This window comes from Denticeps clupeoides, chromosome 9, assembly GCF_900700375.1.
Source record: "Denticeps clupeoides chromosome 9, fDenClu1.1, whole genome shotgun sequence".
Classification (NCBI taxonomy): Eukaryota; Metazoa; Chordata; class Actinopteri; order Clupeiformes; family Denticipitidae; genus Denticeps; species Denticeps clupeoides.
The window spans coordinates 11,632,641-11,657,350 of NC_041715.1; the positions used below are offsets into that span (position 1 = coordinate 11,632,641).

General features: G+C 46.5%; 1 protein-coding gene across 3 annotated transcripts; it reads right to left on the reverse strand.

Annotated features, from left to right (window-relative positions):
* Positions 1-11,430: 11,430 nt before the first annotated feature.
* Positions 11,431-22,922, reverse strand: ankrd50l (ankyrin repeat domain 50-like). Of its 3 annotated transcripts, none has more exons than XM_028991869.1 (6): positions 22,853-22,922; positions 21,579-21,667; positions 20,647-21,363; positions 17,451-17,695; positions 12,976-16,587; positions 11,431-12,390 (listed from the first exon to the last, which is right to left on the reverse strand). In XM_028991869.1, the coding sequence occupies exons 3-5, from the start codon at positions 21,060-21,062 to the stop codon at positions 12,977-12,979; spliced, it is 4,272 nt and encodes a 1,423-aa protein (XP_028847702.1). In that variant the 5' UTR covers positions 21,063-21,363; positions 21,579-21,667; positions 22,853-22,922; the 3' UTR covers positions 11,431-12,390; position 12,976. The 3 variants fall into 3 exon arrangements, with proteins under 3 accessions (XP_028847702.1, XP_028847701.1, XP_028847703.1); XM_028991868.1 differs by having other exon boundaries at positions 22,678-22,916; XM_028991870.1 differs by lacking the exon at positions 22,853-22,922 and adding an exon at positions 22,835-22,851.
* Positions 22,923-24,710: the final 1,788 nt, after the last annotated feature.

The following is a 24,710-nucleotide window of genomic DNA, read 5'->3' on the forward strand; positions in this document are numbered from 1 at the left end:
TGCATGTCATTTTTTCCCCCTCCATATCTTTTCTTTTTAATACCAAGAAAATGAAGTTGTGGACGGGAGTCTTGGATAATCTATGCAAACATGCTCCTGAAGTTTCTTCATGACCACTGCAATCTGAGGAGGAGTGAACCTGTGTAAATAATGTATAAAGAGGCACCGGGGCGGGGAGGCACGTGAAACCAGAGATGAAGTGAATAATCTGTAGGACTATGGAACACATGCAAAATAATGAATGTTGTCAGAATTATTTTTCTACAATGAATAAGAAAAGAAGAAAATGTGGAGAAATAACCTGGCATGAAACACTAAAAGGGAATGTTTTTATTAATTTATAAATGTTTTAACTAGCATTGTGTGTGTTCTGTCTTTTTGGGTCTCATATTGGACATTTGTTTCTTGTTTTGTTTCTCTTTTTTTTTTTTTTTTTTTTTTTTCCCATTTTTACTGCCTGAAAAATGAAATTGGGATGAAATGCCATTAGCCCTGTAGATTCAAAAGCTTTGTTTACTGAATGGTCACTCAAATAATTGTTCTTCCCATTAACTGAACTTTTGAGTCATACTGGGGGAGAGAGATTTTTAATAAACCAGTGTTTAAAAAGTGTGTGTGGGTGTGTTAAATTCATAACAAAGTTCAACATTCAATGCTAAACATCTAAAACTGGAACAGTGTGCACCTGTTGGCATAGTTCTCTCACCTCCCCACTCCCATTAACACCTGCAGTGCCCATATGAGCTTTGAAAAGGAAAAAATGGGTACTTGTGTGCTGAGATCAGACAAACTCACACTGCAGACACTCAGTGTTTTTAAAGAACATGGTGTTAGGGGATTTCCTTTCACCCACTGTTTTATATCTATAAGGATAAAAGGAACTATCATAAAATAATATTGTGTTTAAAAAAATTGTGATGCTTGGCATACTGAATTAACTGATTATAATGGGCGGTGGTGGCCTAGTAATTAAGGAAACAGACCCATACTCGGAAACTGCCGAGGTGCCACAGAGCAAAGTACCGTCCCCTCACACTGCTCCCCTGGGCACAATTTACCTGATTGGTTAAATGCAGAGGACACTGTTGTGCACAGTGTTTCTTTATTTTCATTTTAACTGCCAAACAACCGCTAATTATTTAATCCTTTTAATACATTTTAATACATTCCTGGGTTTTTGATCAATTGTCATGGCCATCCAGAACTGTTGCATTACACAGTGAGCATTGACACTGCTCACTCAGGGTGATGGGTTAAATGCAGAGGACAAATTTCACTGTGTGCACCATGTGCTGTGCTGCTGTGTATCACAAGTGACGACCACTTCACTTCACTAAGGATTCTGGAAAAGTGAAGTTTAGAGACAAAGTCAGAAAGGACAAAAAAACAGCTGAGGTTGCTGGCGTTCCAGAGTGTATGGTCCTTGAGGCGTGAAAGGCAGTGGTGAATGGGCGCTTCAACAAAAAGAAGCGGCCCATAATAATCGATGAGAAACGTGACATTTTGTCCCTGGGCCATCAGTTGATTGAGGTGGCAGAGGACACACCCAGACGAAAATCTTTCAATCCAGCACGTGAGTTGCCAGTTCACTAGTGTGCATGCCCTTGGATGGCAGGAGGAAATGAGAGAACCTGGAGGAAACGCAAGCCAACATTGCGAGAGCATTCAATCCCACTCATGTTCCAAGACGGGATTCAAACTCACAACCTTGGAGGTCTGAGTCCACGTCGCTGACAGTCATGCCGTTTATTTATTTTAATTAATTAGATAAAATCAACCACATTTCATGTCTATCTGTTTAATTCATTAGAATACTCACTAATGACCTTGGATCTTGAATACTTTCTCATTTACACTTTACAATTACAAGATGTCAATTCATCATTGCACACTGGAGGTCCGACTGCAGAACATGCCGGCATTTTACTGCACAAACAAATGCCAATAGAAGAAATGCCTTTGGCAGAAAATAAGGATGCAGTTTCTATACTGGGCACTAAAGGCAACTACAAAACCTGGCTTGATGGTCTCCTAGCAACAGTGAGAAGCTAACAGACCATCCAAAAAAGAGAAGAGCTCCTGTGAGGGAAGTGGAGTGAGGGAAGAGCGAGTGAACACATTCTGAAGATTTTGGTAGGATGATCTGACTACCTCTGAGCACAGGTAAGACCTCAACATTCAGACTTAAACACAACTTATTTTTCCATAGTGTACAGTTAAAACACTAAATCATCAGCATATATTGATATGAAGTGGCATTTAATGCAGTCATTGCAAATATTCAAAGATGCTTTAATAATTGAAAGTCATAGCTGTTTGAGATAAAAAAAAAAAAAACTTAACAGGCATTTTTATATATATATAAATTACACGAGACACAAATGTGCAGATCCTGTCTTAACTGTTCAACAACCATGGTTACTAGGCCTAGGACCTGGATTCTTGGAAAAAATTCCGATCCAAATAGAATTTCTGATGGTGTTAAGAACGTCAACACAGGGCCTAACGCTGAACCGCGATTTGATGAATGAAAGACTTTTTAGCTGTTACAGGCTACAGCAAATTCAACCAGATTTGGCAAGGCGGGCCCGATGATATGAGGTTTTCCAGGTTACGTCGATTGTAACCCCATTGTGAAAATACATCGTCTTTTTACACTGTTCCTATCTCAACTTTAGGCTTAAGACAGAACATTTCTGTAACCTCAGGTGGACAACTGTCTCTTGTTTTATAACACAAACTCTCTCCATGAGACGCTACAGTGGCCTTGAAGTAAAAAAATAAATAAATCAACAAAACTTTCACATATTAGACTCGGCATTTAGCTTTTCCACAACCTGGAGGCAGGTGGAGCGACTTTGAATTTTCACCACAAGTATAAAAAGGATTGATCCTCTGCGGAAATGTGAGTCAGCACTATGACCTTGTTCACGGTTTTATAGAGTACACTCACTACTTCCTCATGAAGTTAATCATGACGTGGCCCGGGCAGATTTGTTTTTATCAAACTCTCCAGTTCATTTTGGAAACCAACGGCTGAAAAAATGAAGAAATGGTTCCCATCTTTCTTTCTCTCTTTCTCCCTGCCCGTCTGCCTGTGTGACTTCTCAGTCACTTTGTTCCTGTTCATGAATTAAATATTGGAGCTTCACCAGCAGTGACAGAGGATCTTCCACTCGTACTGTGTGTGTGTGTGTGTGTGTGTGTGTGAGGGAGAGAGTGGGGTGTGTTTCCTTACTTCCTCTCTCTCTCTCTCTCTCTCTCTCTGTGACACCTAAGCTTTCAAGACTGACTTCACCTCCCACACATTCTCTATTCCATCAGCTTCTGCCTCCCTCTGCATTTGAAATTCTAATAGAGTCCTTCCTGTCATATGTAGACAGGTTTCCCTCTCTCTCTCTCTCTCTCTCTCTCTCTCAGATGCTGGATGTTGTTTCACTTGGATCTGTCTTATCTAGCAGCATCTCAAACAGGTTCTAGTTCCGCACTAACAGGCACTGCAGAAGCGGGCCGCCTCTGAATTCAGAAAGGTCAAGATAATGGTGGACTAATAATTTGGTGGTAGTAGCCTATGAGCCAAAAGACCTCAAAGTCACTCGTTCTAGCCCACAGACTTCCTGTGTGTCTCCATGAGGGGGGGGACTGTCCCTGTAACTACTGACTGGAAGTTGCTCGGCATAATGGCGTCTGGTAAATGCTGTAAATGTAATTGTAATGTAGCTAATTAAGCAGTGAACGCGACCAGTCGGCAAGCTGTAGCTGTAACCGGAGAGGTCAGCAGATGGTATGACCCAGGAGCTTTCCTGTTTTAAGTGACTTGGTGAAAGTTGAGTGTGTAAACTGAGATGTTTGCAATTAGCCCTCATCTCATCGTCGTCAGCCTGCTGCCCAGCCATAAATACATTTTAAAAAATAGCAAAATTAAAAAAATTATTCCAAATGAGAATATAAACCTGTAACAAGCTTACACGGAAGTGGTATCCAAATAGATTTGGACAGTTTTTGGCTCATTTATGTTTAGCGTCTTTCTACACCTGCCAAGACTGACATTGACCTTCGTGTAGAGTGAAATGCCTCGCATGAACAAAATTCGACAGGGGTGTAATCGCTGCCGCAAAAAAAAAAAAGCAGCGGCAGAATGTCACCTCGCTGCTGTGAAACAGCAACGAGTTCGACAGCCAAGGTCCCACCTAATGAAACCAACGCAGCAGAAAGTGCGCATCAGTCCATACGCACCTCGGTGCTCCAGGGCTCCCGTCGGTCTGTTCGGATGCCACTTCCTTCTTCAGACGCCTTCTCCGTCATCCAAGTGGATGCCTGTGGACCATTTTGGAGGTCTGCGCTGTGCATGTTTCGTGGTGTGGGGGCCCGCGGCTTATAAAAAACGAATTCAGAAATGATTTGCATCCTGATCACGCTACTTACTGGGCCATTCTAAAAAATTGGGCAATCTCGAGAATTTTTTCATACATGGTCCTTTCAGACACATTCACAGTGTGTTTTATTTCTGATCAAGAAAGACCAATTACTATCCATTGTGGTTCAGACAAAATATCTGTTCTTAGAATTACATTTTCTAAGAAATAGATGTCAGTGGAATAATCCGAATAATCATAGCTGTATTCATCTCACAAATGACCAGAGTAATTACGCCGTATAACGTGTTCTTATTTATAGTACTTCTTTTTTACTTTACACAGGCCCTCGGCAAAGGCTGAGACCACCATCATTCCACATAAAGTCTGAGTCCTGCTGTCTGTAACGATGTTCGTCAGTTCCTCCACAAGCAGCAAGACCTCCCCCAGCACCTCTCCAATCACCACTCAAAGCCCGCTGACGTACTCAGACACCGAGGCGCCTGATGAGCCCAGCTCGAGTCCTTTTCCCGTTTCTCGGCCACCGTTACCGTGCTGGGCCACTCAGGCCCTGTGTGATCTGGCCCGTGGCGAGACTGAGCTGAGGAGGCTGAGGGACCGGCAGTTGGTTGAGGCTGAGGTCGTCAACAGAGGTTTGCTGCGGGCCATGCAGGGGGTGCGACAGGAAGAGCGCCGCCTGGTGGAGCGGGTGGAGCAGGACCAGCGAGACGCGCAGCGGCGGCTTGAGCTTTTGCAGCGTGACAATGTGGCGGCAGCAAAGGCCGCCCAAGCCCAGCTGGAGCAGCGGCTCCAAAAAATCACTGTGCTCCGTCAGCAGGTCCAGATGATAGGATCTGAGGTGGGGAAGTCAGATGATGACGAGCCCGAGCAAAAGCAGAAACAGGGTGACTTGATAATGAGTGTGGCAGAGGTACTACAACCCTGGGACGTCTCACTTTCTATCCAACATGTCTCCTTCAAGCCCAGCTCTCAGTCCAAGCCCATCACATTTGGGGAGATCAGAGTCCAAGAGCACCGCCTCAATGTTTCCTTAGGGTGTTGTGGGCCGGCGGGACAGATGTGTGCGCTCCATGCCTCTGGGGAGAACTGTGGAGGTAAGGTAGAAGACATTCAGAACATGACCGACAAAAGACAGAGCCGTGCTCTGGCCTCACCTCTAGGAAGTGGGAGCTTGAGGGTGGTGAGGAAGATCCAACTGTCAGTGCAAAGTGAAGAGGGGTCTGGGGGAGAGGTGAAACCACTTCTGCAAAAGTCAGAGCGCTTGACTGTCGCTAGAGAGGAATGCAGCAAATGTGACCTTTTTCCTGCATTGCTCACCAATGGGGACTGTGAGGGTGGGTATTTGGGAAATGGCAGGAACAGAGAGTTGGAGAAATGTTCGATTAGAGGTGAGAGAAAATATCGAGAGCCCTCTCCTTCCCCTGAGAGAGGTCATCTTGAGCGGGATGGGTGGAACCGGCGGAACTGGAGCCCTGAAAGGGAAAGGAGGCGCCAGCTCTCCCCAAGAGGGATACATTTTGGTGCTCCGCTTTCTCCCAGAGATTCTTTTTCCAGCCACAGTTGTCTGGACCTTTCCTCACAGGACCGCCCTTGCTCCCATCTGAGCTTGTCCTCTGATGACTGCGCCCATGGGACATACGGAGAGATGGATGGCTTCTGTCCTTCGCTGACAGACAGCATGGATTCAGGTTGTACCTTAAGCTCTTCCAGGGACAACAATGTATCCGTCTACAATAATGCACGCCTGTCTAGATCTACAGTAGACCTGTCTCAGCAAAGACATTACCACATGCAAGGAGCTTTGAGAGAGAATTCAAGCCCCTGGAGGGTCCACCGTAGTCAGTTGTCATCAATTTCTAGTTCTACTGGCTTAGAAAGGGGCTCGAAACGGGCAGAAGTCGGACGAACTTTTTCCTGTCCAGCAAACAAGGATTTGAACCCTCAATCGTTCCATCAGCACAAAGGGTGTCAAAGCAATGTATGTCGCTCCCTTTCCATGTCTGTCATAGACGAATCCACACAGGACGCATCTTACCGTAACCTAGACAGATTGTGGCCAGATCCTTCACAGAGGAGTAGAAGCGGGAAGGAACAGAGCAGCCCGGCTCTTGTTGAGGAAGCGGAGGAGGAAGTGGCTGAAGAGGCCCGACTGATCCGGCAGTTTGGGAAACAGGGGTCAGGTCGTTCAGACCTCACATTACCCAGTGGAGTTCATGCCACACCTCAGGGTCAGCTGTTCCTGGTGGATTGTGGGAATGCACGAGTGCAGGTGACTGATAGTTATGGTAACGTCATGCAGCAGGTCAATTCTCCTAGAAGCGACTACGGAGGCTCGTCACGCCGATGTCGGAACTACTTTGACGTAGCAGTGAACTCTAAAGGTCTAATTGCACTTACTTGTGCTGCCGAAAGGGCTCTCCTGGTTTTTAACAGGCACGGCCGCCTGCTGCAAACTTATGGAGGTGGTCCCATTGTTGGAGGGGCTTCTCCAGATGGACTGGAGGCCCCCAGAGGTGTCACAGTGACACAACAACAGGAGTTTCTAGTTGCCGATCTTCGAAGGGGCACGCTGACTGCTCTCAAGTTGGACCCAAAGACAGGTTCCAGGCTGGAGAGGACTGTGGTGACAGGATTTGACAGACCATACCTGGTAGCAGCCTGCCAGCATTCAGGCCTGGTAGCAGTGTCAGAGAGAGGAAGTGAGACTGGGCGTGAGCCTTGCGTGAAAGTGCTGGACCCAGGCTGGACCACTTTGAAAGTGCTGGGAGTGTGCCCGGGCATGGGACCCGTCCTCTCCAGCCCCTGGGGAATCTGCATTGACCATGATGGGGCAGTGCTCGTGGCAGACTGGGCGGAGAGACACAGAGTGGTTCTTTTCCCCGCTCAGGGAATAGGACGGGTCGTAGTGTCTGATGGACTCAGCAGTCCACGTGGCCTGGCCTTGTTACCCAGCGGCTCCCTTGTAGTGTCAGACAGCATGCACCACTGCATAAAGCTCTATCAGTACAAGTGACAAGATTCTTGGTGACATAATGCATTTTATGAAGGGCTGCCAGAACTATTAATCAAGAGCTCCCTCCATCTCTGATGTTTCTAAGTATCATTCAAATAGACTTTATACTTCCCAGAGTTTGTTGAGACCACTTTAAAACTTTTGAAACTTTTTTTTAGTTGCTGACACTTTGTTGGCACTTTGGGAAAATATTGCACTGTTTATTGCCTGGGGGAAAACTATAGACAGTTCTCTTCAAACACAGACATAGACATAGGTGTTCTTATATTCCTGTGTGGCATGATAACAAATGGCTTTTTTCCAACCAGAACTCTGTGTTAAGTCAATTTGATTTCTAAGTGAACAATTATTGTTTCCAAAACAGAGCTTTTCGTAGTTTTGTCCCTGCATTAACAAGAGCTCATGTATCTTTTGTATGTAAGGTAGATTAGTACTTACAAAAGAAAATTTCGAGAACTTCATCCAGAAGAATATCTGAATATATTGGATTGGAGCTGGCCAACAGATGTCAGTACCGAGGCAGTGCTAATTCAGATACACACAGATACTGTACAGTGCTAAAATGCCTGTGCACCCTCTTTGTAACAGAGGAAGACTGATGTTCTTTATATTTTTCATGTTCTAGGGGCATCAAGTTGGTTCGGCACTGTTTTATAACTGCCCTGACACATTCCTTGTAACCTTTAGAAGTACCGATCATCATGTCTGTATTCTGCTTTTGAGTGACACAACATTTTGTCCATACCTTCTACTCTTGGTTTATGGCTTCACTTCCACTCACAGGGTGAAAAGGAAAAAAGAATCAGAATGACACCGCCTAGGCTCTTTTGGACACCTTCTAGACAAGTGATGATTCAAAAGCAGCCATGAGGATTATGCCAATGCTCATATACACATCTGTTTGGTGCAGAAGGTCTCAGATCGTGTTTCACGGATGGATTACCTGTTAAATATTTTCATGGAAATTTATACCCACATGAAATAAACAGCAGGCATGCGGATTCATTTTAACCCCTCAAGTGCTAACGTGCTGCAAATTTCTATTCTCCTTTATTACTTTTTTTTATTATTATTTTTGTACATACCTTTCTCAGAGTGAAGCAATGTGTGTATTTCATGTTTGCATTAAATACAGAATTTTAGGAGTAGATCATTTAGCTTTTAAATCTTCGGGCTGTGAAAGCCACATAATATATGTAAAAATTGAACAGTGAAATAGGAACGACCTTTTACGAAACAGAGATTCATCTGTATCACGCCTTCTGAGGCAAATGTCCCTGCTCTCTCTCTCTCTCTCCCCCTGTTTGGCAGAGGTATGAAAGCGTGAGAAAAATGTGCAGAATTCACATGAGCTTTACACAGCCGGGGGCTGGGAGCCTGTTTAAGGGTCAGGTGATGGCACAGAAACCAGTTTCACCTGTACCAGCATGTACATGCCTCCTTCAGTCAAGGGCGTCGCTGGCTGACATTCATTCAGTATCCACAAGCCAAATGCTCTGACTAAGTGCCGGTGGTAAAGGCCCAAGTTCAACATAAACGGCATCAAATTATATCCCACAATCTATTCCCCATGCCAAGGTTAATTTGTAGAATAAATAAATAATTATTATAATAAGAATCTTACAGTCAGATCAGTCTTCACTATTTTTACAAATCTCTTTACTTGTGGTAACCATTTCGTCAGGAGCTCTATCCAACAACACCACGCAGCGCTTAAGGGGAGGGAAAATTCTTTAAAACTGGGACCTTCTGTAATAGGCTCCTGCTCTGGAGAGACAATGGAGGCCCGAAGTAGATTAAAACTTGCAATTATTTATTTTTTGTGTGACTCAAGCCTTTAAATTGGTATGTGTTGCAATTCCAGTATGGTAAAATAAAATGTAATAAAATACTTTTTTTCCAGAGACCTCGTAAAAATCTGATTACCAAATAGAGCAATTTAGCCTATATCATACAGGAATTTTTCTTTGGTCTGGCTGTCTACTCCCTGATGATTACAGGATCTGAAAAAAAGCTTTCTTCTAAGAGAGAGAGATCATAGATATTTGCAAATTATATGAAAATGAAATTATATGAGGATGATTAAGTGTTAAGTTATTTTTTAAAGAAAAGTCAACAAGGTCATTAATGGTTTAGGGGCTTTAGGTCATAACCTACTATATTTCTGCTGTGTGTGTACTGTACCTCAACTGTACCTCATATTAAGGTACAACAGACACAGATAATTACTTCAAGTAAATTTACATTTACATTCTGTATTGTCCTTGTTAGTGTTGCAGACTGGGCGCCTGTAAAGCGTGTGGGTGGCAGCTGAGCTGTGTGTTTCGGTGCACTACTTTGCTCAGGGGGACTTGTAGGAGTGTGTTGTTGGCTGTAAAAAGGCAATAAAACACACTTCACAGGGAGCCCCTTAAAGCCCCTCATAAAATGTGTGTGTTTGATGTATGCCTTTGCATGAGTGCGAGCAGGGTCAATTATAGCATACCACAGCACATTATGATAACATTATAATAACACATTATTATGAGTCTAGATGGAATTCTTACACAAGCATATCTACAATCTACTCTAAACTCCATTTATTGCAATTGTGGAGTTAAGGAATTTAGCACATTGTGGATTCTGTGCAGATTTTTGCTATCCCAGCCCTAACCTTAGACATACATGGTAGGATTGCCATAAAATGCATCTTAATGTATTAAAATGCTTACTGTACTTCTGCAACTGTAATATATGCAAATACATTTCCATTCCTGCTGCCTTTATATATATACAGACATGGACAAAATTGTTGGAACCCTTCGGTCAATGAAAAACTCACAGTGGTCAAAGAAATAACTTTAATCTGACAAAACAATAAATAAAAATTCTGTGAATGTTAACCAATCAAAGTCAGACATTGCTTTTCAACCATGCTTCAACGGAACGGAAAAATGGACCATCTCCAAGCAGCTAGGAGTTCCTGTGACTACAGTTGCACATATTATTCAGAAAAAATGGGACTGTAGCCAACCTCCCTGGACGTGGCCGCAGGAGGAAAATTGGTGACAAATCAAAGAGACGGATAATCTGAATGGGAACAAAATAGTCCAGAAAGACTTCTAAGGAGATCCCAGGTGAACTTCATGCTCAAGGAACATCAGTGTCAGATTGCTCTATCTGTCGTTGTTTGAATCAAAGTGCACTACAACCACTGTTGAAAACAAATAATAAAAAAGCCACACTGGAATATGTCAAAGTACATGTTGACAAGCCACAAAGCTTATGGGAGAATGTTCTATGGACATATGAGACATAGATCGAATTTTGCAAGGCACATCAGCTCTATGTTCACAGACAAAAAAATTAAGCATATCAAGGTCTCAGTTGCAGGTCAAGGGTCTTGCAACAGGACAATGACCCCAAACACACAGCTAAAAACACTCAAGAATGGCCAAGACGAAAACATTGGACTATTCCAATGACTTCAATCCTATCGAGTATTTTTGGAAGGAGCTGAAACATGCCATCTGGAAAAGGCACCCTTCAAACATAAAACAACAGGAGCAGTTTGCGCATGAGGAGTGGGCAAAAAAAGGTATATAATAATACCTGAGAGGAATTAAAGCAAAAGTCTCATTGACAGTTACAGGAACTGATTGCATCAAAAGGTTTTCCAACAAAATATTAAGTTAGGGAGTACCATCATTTTTGTCCTGGTCTGTTTCATTATTTCATTTTTTTTTTAATTCCATTGAAGTATGGTTCAAAAGCAATGCCTGACTTTCATTGGTTAACATTCATAGAATTTTTATTTCTTATTACTTTTATCAGATTAAAGTTATTTCCGTGACCATTGTGAGTTTTTCTTTAATTGACCGAAGGGTATCAACAATTTTGTCTGTATATATAAAAAACACACAGTAAAATAAAGTATGGATGATCTGTCTTATTGTGGACTGATGAGATCCTTTATGTGTCCTGCTTAGTCATGAAGAGTATGTAACCTGTTTGTCATAGGTCATTGTCCTCTCTCTGATCTTTACCAAACACACAAGCTAGTTTACTTTCAAAAGGCATAATTGTTTTATGTAAACTTTACTGAAGGTTTACTCCACAGGATTAAACCTTTTCAGTTATGTGCACATCCAAATCACAAAAAACATAACATAGTCATGTATGCATATTCATGTATTATATTACACATACAACACTTTCTAAGTAGTCACCATAATGGTTTTAATAAAATCAAATTTTAAAATCCCATTTAATGTTTTTCATAAAGCAATGTGAATTATAGCAAATTACAAAGTACAATAGGTACACCCCTCTCATCACTCTATCACTGGTTCAACATCCAACATCTCTCCTAGCATTTCATCCTTCCCTTTATTTATTGTCCATACCAAAAACAATTCAGTCGATGTGTGCTTTTATGGCTAAGATGAGAGGTGCTTTCAACTCAGGATGCAGTGGTCATAACAATGGATGCTTCAAATCTGTAAAGCTGTAAAAGTAACATTCGCAGAGAATCCTATTCAAAGCCAGCTCACACCCTTGGTTCATAAATCTTTTCATAGGTGGAGCCCTTTGTGGTATTGGTCACTGTGGCCGGTGCTGGGTTCAGCTCATACACTGTGATCACTGGTAGAGAATGAATCTAGCATGAGGAAGGCCAGCAGGGAGTGAGATAAACAGAAAGCGGGAAACAGAGTGCAAAAACAGTGGCTTTGTTTAAAGAGCGTTGACTTGTGTGTTTCTTCCTGTGGTTTCTATGTGTGTCAATGGACAAGTTCCTGAGTGTATTTGTTCCTCAAAATGTATGTCTATGGGTGGTGTGTTGTGTGTGTGTTTGATGTTGTCCATGCTGACCAGTGTGAGGCAAAGGGCTGGAATGTGAACAGCGTCAGTCTTTCATCTCTTCCAGCCCCCTCCTTTTCCTAGCCTTCATTTCTGCTCTACAACGTCAGAAGGAGAGGTGAAAACAAGCATCCATGTCCTTGTCCTCAACTGCCACATCCCCTAAGGAAAGTGGGAAGAGAAAAGCGATTAAAGCATAGAGTAGTTACGATTTTGTAAAAGAAAGAATTTATTAGGTTAAACACCCACGTAATAAATTCACTATGTTGGTTGTAGAAGGGTTCACAAGATTAATAAGGCCTCACTATCAGTTTCATTGGGTTTTAGTCAGCATATGTTATTCTACATTTCTAATATATTATTATACATAATCTAATGTGAGTTCTGTTGATGGTCTCAGAGAGTAATGTCATAAGACTATACACTAAACAATGTGTAATGCTGATATTGATCTTTCAAGCAATTGGCTGGTGGTTTTTTGTTGGTCTGTTTGTTGTTCCTTTAAGATAGGAAACCAAAGATTATTTATCATAAAAGAATAACGCAGTTTCTAAGTCATCCAGATCATGGTTGAAATCAGTTCATACCTACTTGTACAAAACTGTTGATGAATCAGCTAATGTTGCCCTTGTCAAACACCAAGATTGATGTGTTTAATTTAGTCTGATGATATACGGCGATGAGAAATATTGATTGTAGTGCTTAATTTTCCAATTATTATTGGGACCACCAGATTCAAGTCATTACCTCATAGCGGTGTTTCTCTCTTGTACAAAGCGGCACTGGTTGGTCCCTCAAACTGCAGCTTTATGGCCTGCTTCAGGTTCAGCTGTGGGTCTGTAGTGGTCATGGATACCATGGACTCATCTGCTAAGGCACTTGGGGATGTCACTGAGAGGTTAATGGTTGGGGAGAACGGCATTTTCCGAAGCAAGTCCCAGGTGTCCTTCTGATTGGGTGGTGGGTATCCTAAAAGGGGGCTTTCCCTTTTTGTCAGGGGTCTGGCATCTTGCCCTGGAGTAACCCCTAAGGAGGCCATAACAGAATTCCATTTCCCCCCTCCTACAAGTTGATGAGGGCTTTTTACCAAGTCCTCACCTATCACGTGTGTTTGGGCCTTAAAAGTAAAGTTGCTGTCTAATGACTCAAGGAGGTTGTTTGTAGGTTGATTTGGAACTAGTGGTTCAGAAGAAGGGGGAGGACTGACTTTAGCCGTTGTCCTGACCTGACTTCTCTGGTTGCTACTATAAAGGCTGGGAGCATTAGAGCCAGATGGTGGGAGGGTAGAAGGTCGACTGCGGCAACGAGGCAGAGAGTGCTGCTGTATCTGCTGTGTGAATGTCAGGCTGTCAGCTGGCACCGTCTGCACCGTGGCCAGGGAATGGCAGGTGGATGAGGAACTTGGGATGGAGTGAAAGCGGTCTGCAGTGGAGGATGGGGAGCAGGAGACTGAGGGTGAGGCTGAGGATGTAGATGATTCAGTTGGTTTTGACTGTCCCACAACTCCAACTTCCCCTGTACTACCAGAGCTGGCAAAGAACTGGGTCTTTACATTAGAGATCTGAGAAGGACAAGGATTTCTGCTGGGTGGAGGAGGCAGCAAAAGACCAGGGTAGGGCTTAGCTCCATAGCTTTCTAAAAGTCTTACAATGTTAAAGTGTCCCCTTTTCCCTGCTACTTTGACAGGTGTACGTCCGTAGCGGTCCACGTGGTCTGGATCAGCACCTTTCTCCAGAAATATGGACACGATTTCAGTGTGACCTTCCTGTGCTGCAATTGACAGAGCTGTTGCCCCCTGATGACAGGCTAGTTCAACATTGACACCTCTAGCCTCCAAAAGCATACGGCCAGCTACTGCATGGCCCCTCCAACCTACAGAGTGCAAAGGTGATCGACCCTCTGAGTCTTGAGAATTTGGGTCAGAGCCATGTCCCAGAAGGAGCTTTATTGCTTCTGCATTCCCATGCCAGGCAGCCACGTGGAGGGCAGTACGCCCCTCTGCATCACGTGACTCAAGTGGAACTCCACCTTTCTCCATCAGCAGACTGACCATATCCAAATGGCCCTCCAACACCAGCAAGTACAATAGAGGCCTACCCTCAGCATCACGCACGTCTGTGTCCGCCCCTCGTCTCATCAGGAGCTCAACCACTTCCCTGTGCCTCTGCAGAGCTGCTGCACTGAGTGCTGAATGGCCATCATAGCCCCGCTTATCAATAGGAGACCTTCGATCCAGAAGGAGCCTAGCTGTGCTGCAGTGGCCTTCCTGTGCAGCCAGGATGAGGGGGGTCCTGCCCTCTGCATCAGCTTCTCCAACCCTGGCCATACTGCCTTTCTCAGTAAGGACTGCACAAACGCTGCGGTGGCCCTCACAAGCGGCTGCATGCAAAGGTGTCCATCCAAGATCATCCTTGTGGTTCTCATCAAGGCCACGATCTAGCAGAGAACGAACAACATCTAGGCTTCCACGAGCAGCAGCCAGGCATAGTGCTGTACGGCCTTCACTGTCAATCACATCCACTGCCGCACCCCAGAAAAGAATGCGGTTCACAACACTGTGATGACCCATGGACGCTGCTGCGAGAAGAGGAGTGACTGTGGTTATGGTGGAATTCTGGGCCCCGGCACACTCGTCCACATCGGCTCCAGCCTCTAGCAAAAGCTCCAGCACCTCCTCTTGGCCCTCATATGCAGCAAGCAGCAATGGAGTCATTCCATCATGGTCCCTGTGTGCTGGGTTAGCCCCCGATTCCAGCAAAAGGCTGACAACATCCCCGTAGCCCTTTCCTCCATTGGGGACACAGAGTGCCGCCACCGACAAGGCTGTCCTTCCATCCCCGTCAGCAAGATCCACCTCTGCCCCTGCATCTAGAAGGATTGCCACTGCCTCTTTGTGCCCCATGAATGCTGCAGCAATGAGCGGAGTGCGACCCTCGCGGTCTGCCAAGTTTACCTGAGCTCCATGACCTAGGAGTGTAAGCAAAATCTCCTCATGTCCAGCCCAGGCTGCTGCTCGGAGAGCTGTTCGTCCCTCAGAGTCACAGCCATCTACTTCAGCCCCTGCCTCAAGGAGAAGCCTGACTGCATCAACATGTCCTCCCCAGGCCGCGGAGCGGAGCGCAGTCCAGCCTTCACCGTCTGCATGCTCCAGCATACTTCTTAACACTGCAGCCTCTGTTCCATGGTGGTCTTGGGCCCAGTCTAGCAATACATGAAGTACCTCCACATGCCCTTGTCTGGTTGCCAGAGTGAGTGGAGTTTGGCCCTGATGGTCACTTTGAAGCAAGTTAGCTCCATGGCACAGCAAGAGCGCAGCTATATCTGCTGACCCTTTAAGAGCTGCTGTGGCCAGCAGGGTGCGTCCATCAGAAGGCTCGGTCCAGTTGACATTCACCCCACTGTCCAGAAGTGCTCGGACCGAGTCCTCCCTCTGAAGTGCCTTTCGAACAATACCTCCAGAGCCCCTTACGCAATTGACACCCATGCTAGGGCCATTTTCAGGAGAACAAGTGGCAGGGTACACCCCACTCTTCATCAGGAGCTGCAGGACATCCTGATGAATTAGCACAGGGGCATTATACATGGAGAAAAGTGACTGGCGTGTGTCTCCTCCACAATCCAGACTGTCCTTTTCTTTGGAGTAATTGTCAAGAGACGGTACCCCGTTCCATAGCATCCACAGTCCAAGGAGAGCTGGGTTGTCTGCATGGACCCCACAACTGAGAAGATGATGGCCCAGATGGCAGGTCTCCTCTGTGGACAGACTCTTAGCTCGGCTGGACAGGGCCATGGCAAGCATAAGGTGACCTTCTCGCACATTGCACAGGTACTTCTGCGTACAGTACTTCACGTCTGTTAACCACTCTGCAAAGCTACTGTGGAACAACAGCTTGCTTCCACTTGGTCCCTCAATGAGGAGTGTGGACAAAGCTCCAAGTCTTGTACTAAAATCCCCCAGGCTGAGGCCAGTGTCTTGAGTCCAGACAGCAGTGTAAAGCTGCTGTGGGGTTAAGGGTCGAGGTGAGGCGAGAAGGGCATTGAGTAGCGGTCGGATGTGGACAAAGAGCTTCCTAGGGAAGAGGCGCTGGCATAGCCACAGGTAAAGGCCATTGAGGGTTCCTGGAATATCTCGGATCTCCCGCAGACCCACCAGACCAGCAGAGACCCCGTCCAGCACGCGCTGCAGGAACAGGAAGCAGCTTCCACTCTTGATGTGCAGGAGATTTAGCATGTCGGCAGTCTCAGGAGTTAACTGCCTTCGTAGAGAGCTCTCCTGGTTGAGACGACACAGGATGTATTGCTGAACATCACGGACCACTGGAGGCTTCCTTAAGTCGTCCAGGCATATCCTTCGGAACCCTGGGAAAGCAGAATATGGTTGACTAAAATAAAGAGAAGCATGGCTTTTGGTTCCACGTACTGAGAGATCTTCATGAAAAATCCCATCATACTAATATGTGCTGTTGTTGCATTATCCATAAAGCAAACCCAAAAGATTCATAGATCACTTTTACATAGTACTTCAGTTGTAACAAAGTTGAAATAAAACTAATAATTCTGACTCCTGACCATCCACCTACAATGTGATAATAAACGTGGGTTTTTCGAGCAGTGAAGAAAATGCTGCTTGATGTTGAGGGATTTGCCAGGATGACAACAGAACTGACGGGACCAAAAAAGGATTATGGGGAAGACAGTCAGCTTTAGTCAACTGCAATTATGGCAGCACTGCTCTCTACAAAATCCCACTTTTCTTCAATCTAAGAAACCAAAAAAGCCAATTTGTGTTGATCATGGCAACCTCAGATTCCTGTGGGTCGAACATCAAAGGGCATTCGATATTTGTAATGCCTCTAATTAAGAGAGCTGCATAAACAAAGTCATTACTGGGGGTGTTCCTGCACCCCCAGTGCTGATCACAAGATGCGCTGATCACAAACATCTAGGACTTTTACGACTCCAGTTTTGCATCAGCCAAAACATATGGTAAACAGACACTTAAGCTCAAATAATACATGGGCTTAAGTGTCTGTGGCCAATGTGGTAGTTCTTTTTTGGAGGCCCCAACTCTGACACCCTCATCCAGGTGTTTGGCTTCTAAACTCTTCTGGAATTTATTTTAAACATTGTTATTTAAAGTGAACAACATTTATTGGTTTCACCGTGCTCATTTTGGGAAGCTTTGGGTTAGTGCACAGGTATTCGCAACACATTGTAAGTACCTGAGAACATCTTGCACACAGCTTTGTTCTGACGCCGCGCAGAGCAGACCAGTAGGATCCAGCTGGGAAGGACGTTCACATGCTTGGCCAGGAGTTCAGTAATGGAGGGACTCTGGGCAGCCATGGATGCGGCTCCCACACTGACCCCATCCCCGACCCCTCCGCATCCTGAATCCAGAGAGTCCACCAGAACATAGACACTCCATGCTGGAGTAGGGAGATCCAGCAGGGGTTCCAATATAGCCCTGCAGAAGAAGAAAGTACGCGGTGTTCTCATTTTAGTGTCTTAGCTCATAGAAAAAGTACGCCCTTAACAGGGAACATCAAACCGTAGCTGAATCTAGATATGAATTGTAAAACATGAACTCAAACGAATAGCTTAACGGCATGAAAATCCGGGCTACGGCGTAGAACCAATTTCTACACACTGAGGGGCTTAGCCGCCTACCACACACCTCTGTGAACCAAGCATCACTCTCATCCTTCCTTCCCTCCATCCCTTCGCACGATCCCCCCTTTTCCTCCACCCTCTCTCCCCTGAGGGGAGGCTGGTATGGTGTGATGGCATGAGTCAGAAGTAAAGAAGCTCTGGGATTTCCTGTGCCTCCCGGCATTTTGCCGGAGTGGGAGGTGGCTGGGCACACTTGCCGCGCGCGTGCCCTGCTTTCTTATCAGCCACAAAGCTCATTTAGCAGCGGACCAGCTCCCGATAAGGACGCTCTTTTTGAAGTGTCGCCTCACCCCAGCTTGAACCCTTAAAGCCTCAACCCACAAGGATCAGGATCAGCTGTCGCTGTAGTTCCCACGGCCAGACTTCCCACCGATGAACCGAATTGAAATGACTTCTGTCTGAAATATCTGGCATCATTTCACAAAAATGTCTGCTTGCGTTCATTCATAAACCGAGCACTTCTCTCCATTCTGTAGCTTCTCTGTGCTCTAACCCCACCCAGCACCATTGATATGAAACAAAAATAATATTCCAGCCAAATTGATTTTTGAATCACTCTGGCTCAGCTGAAGGAACGTTGCTGCAGCCCTTGGCAACCTGAGAACTGCTGGTTTGTTTGCCCCCTGGGCCAAAATGAAAATTGATGGCATTATATTGCAACAGGAACTCAGCACTTTCAGATGACACAGTTAAAGTGACCATATTTTTTACTACCCCTTAAATTTTAAAATGCATGATATTTGATGACCTGTGGTGCTTTTCTCTTGTTAGTGTACAGGAAGGCACCAGTGGTGGAAGCAGCCCCTGTAATCAGAAGGTTGCCGGTTCGAATCCCAATCTGCCAAGGTGCCACTGAGGTGCCACTGAGCAAAGTACCGTCCCCACACACTGCTCCCCGGGCGCCTGTCATGGCTGCCCACTGCTCACCCAGGGTGATGATTAAATGCAGAGGGCACATTTCACTGTGTGCACCGTGTGCTGTGCTGCTGTGTGTCACAATGACAATCACTTCACTTCACCCTACACCAACTTCTTGGATTCTGAGATGTTTCTGAGTCTGGACTATTTAGTTGAGTCAAAAATGACCAGTTTTCATTATAGAATTATACAGTCTCACACAGCCTGTGAAGGTTTTTTGCTATATAAACATATGCTCCCCACCCCCAAGGAGAGCTGTCCCACTAAACTACAACCCAAACCTGCCAGGGGGTTATGAGGGAGACACACCCTTTCCGTTCACCTTCTAAGATAACAATACACCTTTTAAGATAGCGATACAATAAATTTCAATTGACTTCCTGTCTTGTTTCTATGTGGTCAGAACCTTGTCCTGCCGTGGACAGGCGAGACCTTACGCTCTGTAATTGTACAGTGGTGTGCACAACGAGTTCACAGGCTTAACCCTGTTGACCTGTAATTGGGTGGTTGGTCAGTAAATTGGCTGAAGCTGCTGACGGCACAGCCAGGTCTGTCCACGCTGGATGGATTATTATCTGGTCTGGGCGAAGGAGGCCTATAGTTACAACCAGCGGTTAAGAACCGGCTCTGCAGCGCTCGCAGTTGTACCGCGTGATTTACGCCGACAGGTAAGCATCAAGCTAATGGTTAAAACAGAAAGCCCGGCATTTTGCTCCAGCCGCTGCGGACCCCCAAATCAAAGAGGGCCCGGGGGGAGCTCAAAGTAAGCCCCGCGCTAATGACGGGCTGTACCTGCCGGCAACCCTGCCTGTAAACACGTCCACATCTACAGAGCACGGACCGGGCTCTCCCCCCGCTCTTCACAATTACGACTCGTATTTGTACAGCACACACGCTAGATTTTCTCGCCTCTTTGTCACCGTGCAAGGACAATGTGGAATGGAAGTCCTTAGGTCACCGCCTTGCGTAGCGCAAACACAGGAAGCCTGTGCACACAACACACAACGCAGACAGAGATCCAGACTGAGACAGACACCGGCTCTGTGTTGAAGGAGTAGGTGGCGCACGTGAGAACGGAGACATCGCGAAAGGACCCACCACCCGACCCCCACCAAGGAACGATGTCATAAATAGCATTCTCTCATTCGTTCGTTCATTCATTCATAGTGGGGCCTATTGAGAAGGCCGTGAAAAGGCCGGATTATTGGGCCGATTGTGTGTGTGTGTGTCTCTGGTGGGGGGATATATATAAATATATTTCACCCAAGGAAGCAGAACAATTGTGCCTTTCCTGTCATTTCAACAGAACAAGGCATTCAGATGGCCCCCGTGACAGGCAGCGCGAATCACATCCCTCCGCCGAGCCAGGAGGACGAGCCAAGCTCATTCGGCAGCTGCTCTAACCAGGCCCCCCCCCCCGGAATACCATCTAAATGAATGAAAGTGAAGTGATTGTCACATGTGATACACAGCAGCACAGCACTCAGTGCACACAGTGAAATTTGTCCTCTGCATTTAACCCATCACCCTGAGTGAGCAGGGGGCAGCCATGACAGGCGCCCGGGGAGCAGTGTGTGGGGACGGTGCTTAGCTCAGTGGCACCTCAGCAGCACCTTGGCAGATCGGGATTCGAACCAGCAACCTTCTGATTAAGGGGCCGCTTCCTTAACCACTAGGCCACCCCTGCTCCGAAGCCGGGGCCGAGATGCCTCGCTTCACCTCGCTGCGTGAAATCGGCCTGGAATTGACGGTCGGTTGTGTAACAGAGGGACAGGATACGAAACGGTGATATAAAAGTGGCACTTTTAGTGAGGACAGAGTACAGACCTTTTGAAGGTGTCCACGGGGTCCCGCTGGCAGTGGAGGGGGTCCAGCGTGGCCGCGATCTCAGGCCTGTCCAGCGCTCGCCGGAAGTCGGCCGGCAGGAGGGGGCTCGCCCTCAGCTGCTCCGCGAGGTTGAGGACGAACCGCCACGCCGCCACGCTCCCCTCGTCCTCCCTCTGGCAGAAATGCCACGCCAAGCACCGCGCCGCCAGCCCCGTGCCGCGCCCGCCGTCCGACTGCGGCCAAACGGCCTCCGTGCAGAGAGCCGTCTTCCCCGCCCCGGCGCCGCCGGTGACCAGCACGCCCGCAGGAGCCCGAGCGCCGCGCCGCGCGTCCAGGCAGCGCCGCAGCTTCTCCAGGGCCCATTCCCGGCAGTGGAAGCGCCGGCTCCTGAGCGGACTGGGGCTGGGACCCCTCATCGGGCCCTCAGGGACGGAGCTGCATGGTCCAGTCTGCCAGTCTCCCTCGGCTGCCGGCGAGTTATAAATCAGCTTCCTCTTGCCGTGTTTATATTTGAACGCTCCGCAGACTTTAACTCCGTCCTCAGTTCAAGGTTCCAGACGTTCCGTCTTCATGTCTGGAGTTGGTGGTCCTCTCAACATTCCGGCAAGGACAGGGGAGGAAAAGTGAAAGTGCATGTGCGTGTTGTGCGGGTTTTGGCTGTTCAGATACAGCTTCCTGTCCAAAAAAGCATAGCAGCTCATCACTATACTTCCCGGTCTGAGAAAGAGAGAGAGAGAGAGAGAGAGAGCAGATTTCACTTTTCAGTCAGTCGCTGATCCATGCGGTTACTTCCCCTCCTCCCCCGCCTCTCCCAGCATGCTCCCCATTGTCTTTCATTTCGCCGGCCGCCTGCTCCCTGCCTCTTCTCATTCCACGCCGCTGTGGTCGGCTCACCGGGCTTCCCTCTCTGTTCCTCCCTCATGCCCGCTCACCTGTTTAACTCGTCCTCTTGTTCCTCCTCCCCTTCGGCTTCTCGGCACGTCGGGGCATGTTGTCCAACAGGGCAGAGCTGAGAGCGAACCTGAGAGAGAGAGAGAGAGAGAGAGAGAGAGAGCTGCATTAAGCCAGCACTGGGGTTTTCTGGGGTTAAAGTTCATCTGGAGACTGACTTTTTCCGCCTCACAGCTGGGAATGACGGTTGGACGGGAGAGAGAGCGGATGGAGCCGTTCCAGAGCTCCGATCTGAACACGGCTCACATGGTTATTATTTATCAGGCGCAATAAAACACATTCTCAGCTCGACCGTAGCCAGGATTATCCCAGGGCACAAAAAAGGCCGACTAAGCATGCCAATGCATGTGGAACGAAACAGAAAATGAGAAGGAGGGGTTGGGGGGGGGGGGGGGGGGGGGGGGTTCCTGTGTTCTTGACTCAGATGCCAGATCGTGTCTGACACACATTACATTTTCCTTCCGTGGTTTTTTTTAAGACTTTTGAGACTGCGGCAACTTTATCTTTCTCACTTATTTCTTAATTGATGGGCTTGTGCCTTGCGTGAAAATTGTTCTGAATATTATGCGATACTTTCATGATTATTTTATTAATGATCCCATTATATGCTTGGACAGCACGGAATCAAAGCACCAATTTATTATAAAAATAAATACAATTATATAACAATGTAAAACGAACTGTTAAACTGTATAATTAAAGCACTTTGGTTGATCTTGTCGAAGATGGTGTGCTGGTGTTGAAATTCGCACAAATAATATCCCCAGAATGGACATATATCCACAGAAATAGAAAGTCTCCTTTTCCTGAAATGTATGGTGACAGTATAACTATGAAAAATGCCACTGCTTACAGTGACACTTTTGTGCGTGATCGTGACCTTTTCTCAGTGACACGCTCTTTTTAGGTGGGGATTTGGGATTCGAGATTCAACATCCCACAATGGATTAAAACGCGCACTGTGCGCTCCTCCAAATGTCCCCGTCATTCCCATGGTCACGTGCTTTCCAACACACCCTACACACACACACACACACACACACACACACCTGAACTGTCACAGTTTTTTTTTTTGTTCACCTGACAAAAGTTCCCACGTAACTCGTCCCTGGATCCAGAAAACGCTGCCGACACCTCACCGGCAGAACAAAGCGAGCCGCACGCCACGGATCCCGCACGCCACGGATCGCCGGTGTCATTATACAGAACCCCACGCAGCCCGGCGCGTCGCGGCTACCGTAATAACGACGATCACCTCCGGTCGAGATCTCCTCTTCAGACCCCCGCCACCGCCGAGCGACGCGCCGCGGCTGCCCCGCACCGACTCCGCCTCCTCTTCCTCCTCTTCCTCCTCCTCCTCCTCCTCCTCCGACCCTCCTTCCTCCCGCCAGCAGGAAAGGTTCCGCGGCGGCGTGGACGTCGGCCGGTTATAAGGCTGCGCTGCTCTCCTCCGCCCCACCCACCCACCCACCCACCCGTTTTAACACACGCCAGAGAAATATGACGGCGTTTTAAAAACGACCCGGAGCTTGACGTGCTGGTCCACGGGCAGGAATTTGGGTGGAGATGGTTCGGATGGCCCGACATTTTTCACATAGCGCCACTCCAGATCAGGCTTCTGGCACCAAACTGAGGACCAGAGAAGCCAGTTGTAAAAAAAAAAAAAAAGTTGGACGGTTTGGGTCCATTTCCGAACTTTTTCACCTACTCAGTCTAATCTAATCTAGGTGCGTGTCATTTGAAAGTTCTAGTTTGCCACATATAAGAGCGACTGGCATTCTTCATTTTTTTTATTTACACTGCAGAGTGGCTCGTGATAGTGATCCATAAGTACATATTTGATTTAATTGCTTTATCACTTCCTTGTCCTGGATTAACCAGGTGCCACCCATTCATATGTGTGCTGGGTCCTAATCGCCCAGAGGTGATGCCTGTTCGGTAGGGCTGAAGAACCCTTTTTACGTGTTTGTTTCTCCCACACCCGTAGGTTCAGCATTAATGTTGTTTGTCCGTGTACTGCGTGTGTTTCCGGCCATCTTCACGCTCATTTTCATTTATTGAAACCCATCACTTCGTCCCAAAATGACCATCGTTTGTGCCTCACTACCCACTTCATATTGTCTCAGATGGTCGATCATGAGGGATGCCACATGTATCTTGAGTTTAAAAAGTGAAAGTGAAGTGATTGTGACTTGTGATACACAGCACACTGTGCACACAGTGAAATTTGTCCTCTGCATTTAACCCATCACCCTGTGTGAGCGGGCTGTGGGGACGGTGCTTTGCTCAGTGGCACCTTGGCGGATCAGGATTCGAACTGGCAACCTTCTGATTACGGGGCCGCTTCCTTAACCGCTAGGCCACCACTGCCCCAATAAAGGTTTGTGTCTTAGTCCTGCAGTTTTCGCTTTGTAGTTGAGCCAGAATGACCTCCCCCTATGTTACTTGTGCTTGCATATCCAGTCTGCAGGTGCTTTCCTGAAAAAAAAATTTATCGTTGGATCATTGACATCATCTGTGGGTTATGTCATACAAGGAAATCCTGCTGTTTTTGTTGCCGGCCGTGTTAGAGCATGAAGAGGAAAAGATTCAGCCACCTGGGCAACGACACACAGCTTACATTTACAGCATTTACCCTTATCCAGAGCGACTTACAATCAGTAGTTACAGGGACACTCAGGGTTAAGTGTCTTGCTCAGGGACACAATGGTAGTAAGTGGGGTTTGAACCTGGGTCTTCTGGTTCATAGGCGAGTGTGCACATCAACCATAAGCTTCCTCATATTTTGAAAATGAATAATGTTGATCTCACAGTAAAATGAGGCATGAAGTCTGACCTTGTGGGGGCTGTTATTATAACAACTTTATTCAGTTATTATAATTATAATAATATTAATTCATGTATTGAAAGAAGTTTGGCAGCAGTCAGTATTTAGTACCTCTATATATGGTAAACACTGCCAGGTTATGCCATTTCAAAATAATATTCATTCAGAATTTGTATGAAAGTATGAAAGTCAACACTCACTCAATGTTGAGTCTGGAAGTCATAAAAACACAGAATTTGTTTTGGCTGAAGTGAAGAAGTAAGACATACATTTTTGATAAGGTAGG